The following is a 10,376-nucleotide window of genomic DNA, read 5'->3' on the forward strand; positions in this document are numbered from 1 at the left end:
GTTCACCACGTATGGACTTTATTTATTTAAAGGGGAACACATTATTTATGTCTGAATTCATGATTGACATACTTACTGTAATCATGTTTTTTTTTGTATTGTAATTCTGGCGGGTTCTGATGTCACTGTGACGTCATGGGGAGGTGCCTGTGTCATTTCATGATGTTCTGGGGTATAAATATGTTTTACTTTAAGAAAGGGACCCTGCGTGGCCCCCGAAATGTTTTATAAGGCTGATTAATACAACGTTTTTCTTGAATAAATCACTAAGATTGAACGTTATTCTGGGAGTGCTGGTGATCTTCACTTTTCTACATGCTAGATATTTATGACGGGGTACTTTCTAACTACCAAAAGTGTTATTCTGCACTAAAACGTTCGTCTGATCTCCTAATTATCTTGTTTGCTATTTAAAAAACCCAAAAAAATCAGTATAAAGGAAAAGTAATGGTGAGAAGAAGGCAACTCTGGGTTGAACCAACATTTTTTGACATACAAACCCTTATAGATCTACATAACTGGGGATGTGGCATGGGGTCAGGGCCGGATTAAGATCATCATGGGCCTCGTGATGTTGGTCGGTCAGACGGGAAGCAGCAGAGGCGGCTCTCTAATAAGGTGGCCACCTTATTAGAGAGCCGCCACTTATTAGAGAGCCGCCGGCGCCTCTGCCTGTTTGTGTTACACCAGGCACACTGAGGTGATCCGGGCCACCCAGGCCCTTTTTTCAGTGGTGGGCCTGGAACTGGCGCTTCAGTAGCCCCTAAATTATCCGGCCACCCGCAGCATTTCTCTATACAGATAGTACACAGCAATAAAGTATTAAAATTAACTAGGTTTACAGCAATCCAGCACGTTATTAATCTGAGTTGACCCACTCAATATGGCCGCAAGCGATGGCCATATTGAGTTGGGCAAGTGAGATTAATAACGTGCTGGAATACTGTAAACCTACGGTACTTCATTTTAATACTTTATTGCTGTATAGGGAAATGCCGCGGGTGGGGCACGTCCGATAGAGCCTTCTCGGCCAAACTTCTTACTTCTAACTAAGGTGTACGTTTAGTAAACCGTGATAAAACTAGCTTTATCACGACTTAACTTTACTCAGCAGATCTCTTTCTTTTTCTCGGCTGCACAGAAGATGTTTAATAACCTGCGAAAAGAAAACTTATCACACGAAACAGCTGTGAAAGGCTGAGATGAGTTGTCACGGTGATCAGTAGAGAAAGCAATGTGGGGAATGTATTCTGAGCTGCACAATGACATCCTTTGTGATAATCTACACTCCTCCTGACAGGATCATAGTTTACTCTGCCAAACCACCCAATAACAATATTAAAAAGCACCTCTACAGCAAAGTGCAACAGTTATTTCTTTGTTAAAATGATGAAAATTGCTAAAAAGCAGGATTTACATGTTCCGATTTGTTCAGCATGTACTAGTACATAAACATGAATCAAACTACCAGAGGCGGCCACAATGCGAGGCAGTGATGGGGTTAAACATTCTAAAGGGGCACTCTGATGGAGCCAAGCAATGTAAGTGGGCAATGTAAGTGGGGAAATTAGAATGCTTGGCGTCCCTGAAAAAAGCCTGCTGTCCCGAGATAGGTGCATCAGCACTGTGTGTGTGCAAACACACTAGCAGCAGGTATTAATGCATCATAAACGGCGGACCATGGTGGCGAAATGGTGTTACAGACTGTTATGTGTGGAGTGCAATGTTCACTGCATCTGCCTCAAAAACATACTCCCCAGACATCCTTCAAGCTTAATTTGGTGGGCCTGTTTCTGAGGGAGAGTGAGCCTTCAACAACAAGCCCTAAGGTCACATGACCTTACTGAACTTTACCTCACACTACACAGATACAGTGAGGGGACTTAAAACTGCCACTGTCACTCTCATGAGGGAAGGGTGGCATTAAGACAGACTTCCCTCCTTTTCCCTCTCAAGGCTGTGACACACTGCAGGCGAAGCGAAAAAATCGCAACCTTCCACTTCGCACCGCAGCTTGTTTACACTGTAGTTGTCCGGGCACAGCGCATATTACAAGCGATTGGACGTCTCTACAGACGTCTGAACGCTTGTATGTAAACAGCCATCGCTGGCTGTTTACATTCAAAGCCAATTTCCCGTTTGTGCGCGCCGCCTAGCGGCTGGCGCGAGCTTGGCAGGTTAGGACGTTTAAAAACGCCCACCCGCATTCCGTCCGCTGTCCGGCTCTTTAATTACCACGGCTGGACAGCAGGTGGTTAATTATTTAATTCATAAATATTCTTGATATATTCTTAATATGTTGATTAAAGGTTATTAAACAACCTTTTTCTAGACTTTTCACTTTGCTAAGTTGAGAAAAGCATTCTCACTTCTTATCACACTCTTTCACAGTTTATTAAACGTACACCTAAACCGGAAGTCAGATGGTTGGAGAACTCAAGGAGTTGGAACTTTCGATAGAACACGGGCTCCCAGGATAGGTTGAGTATAACTTTTTTTATTTTAGTCCCTAGGCAAAAATGAGCACTTGTGTAGGGCGGGGGTAGCCCCACTGCAAGGGTTAAGAAGAGTTTTGCCCGGAGTTCTGTTTTAATTGCTGAATGCCTTCTAAACGTTTAAAGACAGCTAAAACCGGGATAAAGGAGACAATTATCTCTCTGGTATTGTATTTTGTTTATTTTTTACATAAGTAACCTTTTATTTCAGCTCACCGTCCTTTTAAATAAACCTACAAATGTCCATTCCTTTATCAGGTTGCCTCTTCGCATGACAGAATGGCCAAGGGAATGTACATACCGCGAATTGTATTGCTGCTCGTCCTTCTTTTCTCCCTTGGCTTCATCTGGCACCGGATAGCAATGCAGGTAAATCAAACATAGCCAATGGAAAGTCACTCCTGGCCAGCTCACTAACACATATGGACAATATTGTATTTTTATGCAGATAATAATTAAATCTATGGATTAGGTAAAAAATCCCCTTTCTTAAAGGGAAATTGCACCTTTTGCAAAAAAATTTTAATAAATGCACACTTCATATAAAGAAAAAATGTGCATTGATTATATGCATAGGAGCCGGTAATGCATTGCAACTGCAATCAATATATTGCGGGTGCAAAGCTCTGGCTCCTGCACACTGTTCCTCACGTCCGTCCATGTCTGTAGCGAGGTATGGGCCTGTAGTAAAACGGATGGGAGGAAGTGTCAATGGACTTCAAGTGCTGCCCCTACAACTACAGGTCCCTCTGCCATTGTTGCTGATGGGACTTGTAGCTATTCCATTTTAAACAAGGATGTCACCAGCATGACAAAGTCCAAGTCAGTGCAAATCCATTTATTGAAAGATGTCACTCAGATTGTCAAGCGCTTTCGGGGCCACACAGGGTCCCCTTCATCAGGCTCAAAGTAGACTCATTGGGATTTCCGGTAAGGAGTGCTACAAGATTCATGGACACTTGTAGTTATTTCATTCACAGATGGATGACGTGGCTGTGTGGCGGCAGAGCCATGCACAGCTGCGCCAAATTCAAAAAGGTAAACAAGCTAGCAAGCAGTAGATATATGCAAAAAGTGTTTAAAAAAATGCCTTAAAAGAGGTTTAAAACGTACCTGTGTCTTCCCTGTGCGCTCCCGTCCGGAAATGTGAAAATTCTCGGGCGGCCGCAAAGCATCTAGGGGCGGGCGTGTGCGCAGTTCACATTTTCGGCCGGGAGACAAGGAGAGACACAAGGTAAGTATATGGACGTATGCACCCACATGCAGACACCGTGGGACAGGAAGTGCCAGCAAGGACAGAGGAGTCAGCGCTGGATCGGAGACCCGCAGCAGCGCTGGAGGGACAGCTGAAAAGGACAGGAAAGAAGAAGAAGATTGGATTAAGAGACATCATTTAAGGTAACTGCTTTTATTAACATTGGGGGGAGGGAAAAGAATCTTTGACTTTAATGTCACTTTAAGGAAAATAAACTATATGATTCTCTGAGCACATAATTGTGAATATTAACTATGACTATGGATTGCGTCATATTTATATAACTGTGTAAAAGCACAGCATAACTCCTAATTTCTCTACACACTTTAAAAAGACACCACTATCCATGCTCCAGTTGCCCATTATAGCGTTAAGCTAGGGTATGATCCTGATATCTTGTGTCTTGTACCCTGGTCTCAGTCTCAGTCCGTGCTTTTGTTATTTAGTCCCTGGAGAGCTCCTAACTCCCCACTCATAGCCTGGTTCCAATACCTGTACTATCCTAGTTTGTTTTCACCCCTGGCTCCTGTCTTTTCTTGTTCTTGCCCCTGTTATCTGCCCCCGCCTGTTATCCCGGACCTGCTAGACTCCGTGGGTTTCACCTATTTGACTTGAGCTCAATAAAATAGCTCCTGCCCTAACCTTGGCTTTGTTGATGACTACGCCCTGCTCAACCCATTTGCTTTATCACTCGATTCTTGTTACCCCTTTCAAGGACCTTGGCTACCCACCCTCATTACTCGAATTTTTAGCTTACCTTAAGTGGGAGAAACGGCCTCCTGATGAGGTCTGAACATGTGGTGCTTCCAATTATAGAGCTTAAGTCCTGGGGCACCCAAATACTTGCGACGCACATTAAGCACCCGAGAATGGTGAGTGCTAAAGGTGAAGTGCACAACACCTGTGTGTTATCAGACCCTAACCTTACAAGCAGACCTGTGTTTGAAATCTGAACAACAAAAAAACAATAAAGACATGGCAAAAATGTATGTTTTGAGTAGATCAAAGAGGTCATCAAAGAGGGCAGTCTGTCTAAAGTGGCCATCAGGCAGCAGGGTCCTCGATGACCAATGTGACTTCTACATGCATGAATTACATTGGCAGGTTCATCAGTCGTAAGGCAAGGCAAGTACCATACATCCAACTAGAAAAAATGTGACAAAAAGTTTTAACTAGACAGCTATCTGTGTAGTGAGTGGCCCTTTAGACCTGTAAAGCTGAGTCAGTTTTTTTTCTTCTAGTGGAGAACATCTTAAAGTGCCATTTATTCACAAGGAGCACCAACTACACCCATTTCAAATATTACACTCTTTAAACATTGGTGGGAAAAAACGTAACTATTTTTTTAATATTTCCATTACAGCAATCTTTCCGAGTTATCGTTGAAAATAGTTTGGAGCATACCAAGCAATATATTGTTCTGGACCAGGAGGAGAGAGTCTCAGAGCCTACCCTAAAAACAAGTCAACTGCAAGTTCAAATTGATGCCGTATTTGCCAAAATCCAAAGCCTTATCCCCAATGTGACATTCACTCATTTGGACAAAACCACAAGTGTCAAACACAGCAAAGTGTTTTTGGCAAATCCCCGGGAACGATACTGCGTTGGGGAAGACTTAGTCGTGCAAGTGGATATGTATGATTATTTGAACAACAGGAAGACCTATGGAGGAGATTTTATGAGACCTAGGCTCTTTTCTCCAGACCTTAGAGCTTCTGTATCGGGAAAGGTGGAACACTTGAACAATGGGTCTTACCATGTCCACTTTCCTTTACACTGGGCAGGCCAAGTCAAAGTCTCCATTTTGTTTTGGCACCCTAGTGAAGGGGTCATGGCCCTCTGGAGGGCCAGACATGCAAGTTTGGGGGTTCTCGGCTATCAGGGGAGATATGTCTACCTAGGCAAAGAGGCCTTCTCTCTCTGTGGCTTCCAAATGAATCCAGTTGAAGAGCTTTGTGAGTATAAAGACAAACTCTATGAAGAGGTCATCTACTGCAAAAAGCCTCCTAACTTACCCTGTGACTGTTTAAGGGACATGAGAGCCTTGGACCTTCATGTGTCATATTTGAAGCCTGAAGAGAAACCGATGTTTGAAAGGTATAGTATATAATCAAACAAGATAGAGACCACGTCTCAGGCAAACATTTGTTTTTTTTTCAGTATTTATATAAGATAATAAGGAAATCTGAACATTGGTTTGTAGATAGTTCCTTACGAAGAATATCCTTTTCAAACAAGGAAAAAGGAACAGTTAATGTATGATTCATTGCCCATGGGAAATGTTCACGGCCTCATGTTTGCTTCATCTACAGAGAACAATGGGTGGTAGTCAGAATATACAGTATATATACAAATTTCATATATGGCCATAAATTACTATATGCCAGGAGTTACTATATGACCATCACATATGATATATGCCCACAAATATGTGGATACCCCTTGAAATTATTGTGCTTTATCCATTCCAAGTGCATTAAAACAAAAGGTGTACAAACATTGGTTTGTAGATAGTTCCTTACGGAGAAGATCCTTTTCGAACAAGGAAAAAGGAACAGTTAATGTATGATTCATTGCCCATGGGAAATGTTAATGGTCTTATGTTTGCTTCATCTACAGAGAACAATGGGTAATAGTCAGAATATACAGTATATATACAAATTTAATATATGGCCATAAATTACTATATGCCGGGAGTTACTATATGACCATCACATATAATATATATCCAAAAATATGTGGATACCCCTTGAAATTAAACAAAAGGTCTACAAAGTCTTAGAGTTTTTGTACTTTGGAAAGTAACCACAACTTGAGTAGAAAAGCCTGTCCCCTGCCAGCAAGCTTTAGAGAACGACCCTCTGTGTGGAAGCAGTGGTCTCTATGTAGAGGTTTGAGACACCAGCTGCTGGGGGAGACCTATAGCACCTCAGTTATAAAAACTTGTGCTCCTTGCTGATAGGAGAGCCCTGGCTGGCTTTCTTTTTGTTCGTAAGCCTAGCAAATTGTGCACCAAACAAAGTCATATTTCCCCCATTGTCATTAAAGAGGGCAGGCCGTCTCTGCTGGTTGTCAGGCGTCAGGGTTGATGGTGACCAAAGTGACCTCTAGAAGCACCATTGGCATCGGCAGGCCCCTGAAGCAGGAGGTAAGTTGAGATTTCTAAGGGGTAACAGCATTGCTGTTCTCTATTTTTACCACCAAAGGCAGCTATAAGTTCCCTTATGTCTAGTCAGGAGGTAAACCCCTTACCCTACGCCCAACAATGCACAGTCCTGCCTATTTCTACTTCTATGGATACTAAAGAGACAACTATTCACATCTCCAATTGTGTGAGTAGACGTACCAGCACAGTGCAGGAGCGTCTTTTTGTGAGATTTGGGATCCTTAGCATTCCCAGGATATTGTTGGTAGGATCATGACTTCACCCTCATCTAGGAGCCTACGTCTCGCCTACTGCTATCTGGGGCTCCGTTGGGGCAATTTATTGTATCCTCACTTTTGTACTGCTGACAATGTTTTACCTGACAGAAAGTGATGGTAAGTCTCACAATGCTTGCATTTGGTAGAATAGGAGAAGGCTCGAACCCCTGTCACATTTGTATTTCTCTCTGTGTTTCTGCTGCAGATTTTCCCCCACTTCCTGTCTGGTAAAACCATTGTCAGCAGGACAGGAAATGCAGGTGAAACCCGACAGAGTTCTCATCCCTTCCCACTCTATACAAAAAAATATTTTTTAAATGTATTTATTTATAAACGCCACATCAAAAACACTGAAAATAACAAAAACAGCAAATTACTAAGAGCATATTATACCATAGTCAGTGTGCAGCAACCTTCAAAATGCCACTTAAGATCGCCCCCAAATATAACACGTTCGAACTAATCACCTAATCTATATATTCATGGCATTATTTTTTAACATATCAATTCAGGAATAAAAAATATCGAACAGAAAGAAAGAAAAAGAAAAAAAAAACATAAACCCCTGCTGGACCCCTCCCACTCCCTGTCGCAGGATCTAAAGTAAGAAAACCTCCCTATTCTGACCCAACGATAGATTTGTAGGAGGCGAGGTCTGCTTCCAACAGAGTGGCACACGGTCTTGCTGAATTAATCAATTGTATCAAAAGGGAACGCCCAGCAAACTCCTTGGACAAATGACGAAGCCCCGTCCAAAATGTTCGGAGCATTGGGGAGTCCCCAAAAAAATGTAGCACCGTACCCATGGCTTGATTACATCTCCAACACATAGGAGAAGCTTGCGGAAAGATCCTATGCAGGGTCACTGGGAGTCTATACCATCTATCCAAAATTTGGTAAAAAACTGTTTTTGGCTTGACTTACACTTTGTGCCTCAATCATAAAGGTTCTGCCGCCCATGCCATTTGTATGGCACTAGCGCCCCTATTCAATGGGCGGACATTTTATAAATTAAGTGGTTAAAGTGTATCTAAAATTCATTTCTTTTCCACTGGGTAGATTCACTCTATCCAAAATGTAAAAAAATAAAAAAAACTTTTGGCTATACATTGCTAGACACTTTAAAGTCTAGGTTCACCTCCTATCACCCACACAGCCCCATCATCCATTCCCAGATCCAGTGACGTCACTGCACTTGTAGTCCATTGACACTCCTGTCCATGTTAATGAGGTAAGGACATGAATGGGGTGGAAAATCTGAAGGAACCAGAGCATTGCACCGAACCGCACCATCCATTGATCACAGCTGCAATAATTTACAGTCTCCAATGCAAAAAAAAAAAAGAATAAATGCACATTTTTTCTTTTATAAATATGTGTGCAGCAATTAATTTTTTTTTTAAATGTGGACCTTACCTTTAAATAAAAATGTTCAGTGCAGCAGATCTCTAGCATTCTTCTAAAACCTAAAATCAATGTTTTTAATATCGCTTCCTGGCTACGAATTAAGTAACTTAACATTAAACTATTTTTCTCATAGGTCAAGAGTGGGTGTAGAAATGGCCCAGAACTTAGAGCCCATAAGAGTTACAAACTGTAATGGTAAGTTTTACACAGAAGCATGGAGGGGTAATGAAATGGTGAAACAATTCTGGTGCAGTTTGCAGCACTTTTACTAGTGAGCGCCTCCTTTGTTTAAATATCAATAAAAGTTTTAGATGACACTATTTTAGCCTTTTTTATTTGTTGCATTGCCTGGGAGCATATATTGAAGAGTATATGGAACGTAGGAGGATCATGTGAAGCAGAAAGTTATGAGAAAGGGCTGCAGATCTTTTTATACCAGGAAGGTCATGTCTTTTTGGAGTGTTGCTTGTAAGAGCGCAGAATGGGGGACCGTACATTTATTGAAGTGGATCATACACAGTAGTAATTTAGAAAGATAATTTCTAAGAAGATATACACGGACTGCATTGATTATATAAGTTGAATATTTGTGTGAGGTTTCAGTGATGTTGCTTTCGAGGATACTTTGTATGTTTTGCTTGCTATGCGCTGCGAGTTATATCATTTTATGTACAAAAGGATACTTTTTGCATAATGTTTCTTTTTTGTATAAGCACTGTAGGCATATAATAGATCAGGGTCGACAACCCCAGCATGTGTGCCCATGATGCCTTTTTCATGAGTTGGCAACCCCAGCATGTGTGCCCATGATGCCTTTTTCATGAGTCCGCAACCCTGGCATATCTGCCCATGATGTTTTTTTTAGGGTTGGAAACCCCCCGCAATGTGTGCCCATGATGTCTTTTTCAGTGGCTCCCACTGGCACTGGCTGCCATTTCTACTGCACTAAGGAAACCTTCTCCCAGTTGTGTTGCTAGCAATTATCTGCCATCTATTATGCATCCTATATAATGAAGGGCCGAAGACACCTGAGTTTGGTTCGAATTCGAACTTTAGAACATAGAAAAAGTTCGGAATTCGAACTCAATGCAAGTCTATGGGGCTAGAACTCTGATAATCAGTTGTTTCCATTTTGAAGCCTTATATGCAAGTTAATGGGCATAAAAAGGGTATTGGGTTTGTGTACTGCGTAGTGCCTTGTTTGCAGCTCGGCGGGCGAATAGCCAGCAAAGCCCTCACAGTTCGTGTGTATGGTGAACACATGAACTGCCGATGTTCGAGTTGAGCTCTTGCTCGACTCAAACTTCGAGCCCATATCTAATCCTATATAATTATCTGCCATCTATTATGCATCCTATATAATATCTTTTTGACTTGCATCTATTATCTTCTTGTGGAATCTGTGCCAGTATAATTTTAATCTTGGGACGGTACCGACAATCATTTTTATTAGATTTTTAAAAGTAACATATCATTACTTTACCCCTTAATTATCTCTGTTGATTTAATAACTGTTTTAGGTGAAGTAAATGCTGAATAGGTGCCAGAGTATCAGTCTAGTTTCCAGGGTTGTTTTGCTCCTCAAGCAGGGCATCGGAATAAGTAGAGTTCCAAACTGAGAAATCCACACAACTAATTTATTTCGTATCTAAGAACAACAACAAAAAGTTTAATTTTAGAATGAACAAAGTCACAAAGCCAAACTGAAGCTTCTCCTTCTCCTAGTCCAGAGGCTCAGTCATGGAGTAGGGTGGGGCTATATATATAATTTTTTTATTATTATTATTATTATTTAT

At 41.6% G+C, this 10,376-nt stretch overlaps 1 protein-coding gene across 1 annotated transcript; it reads left to right on the forward strand.

Annotated features, from left to right (window-relative positions):
- The first annotated feature begins 2,774 nt into the window (after nt 1-2,774).
- On the forward strand, nt 2,775-8,773 carry LOC108797660 (NXPE family member 4-like). The gene is made up of 4 exons (XM_018569300.1): nt 2,775-2,864; nt 5,114-5,847; nt 6,799-6,898; nt 8,714-8,773. Exons 1-4 carry the CDS (start codon nt 2,775-2,777, stop codon nt 8,771-8,773), a joined length of 984 nt encoding a protein of 327 aa, XP_018424802.1.
- The last annotated feature ends 1,603 nt before the right edge of the window (nt 8,774-10,376 follow it).

The sequence above is a fragment of the Nanorana parkeri genome, unplaced genomic scaffold, assembly GCF_000935625.1.
Source record: "Nanorana parkeri isolate BGI_ZX_2015 unplaced genomic scaffold, ASM93562v1 scaffold1320, whole genome shotgun sequence".
Classification (NCBI taxonomy): Eukaryota; Metazoa; Chordata; class Amphibia; order Anura; family Dicroglossidae; genus Nanorana; species Nanorana parkeri.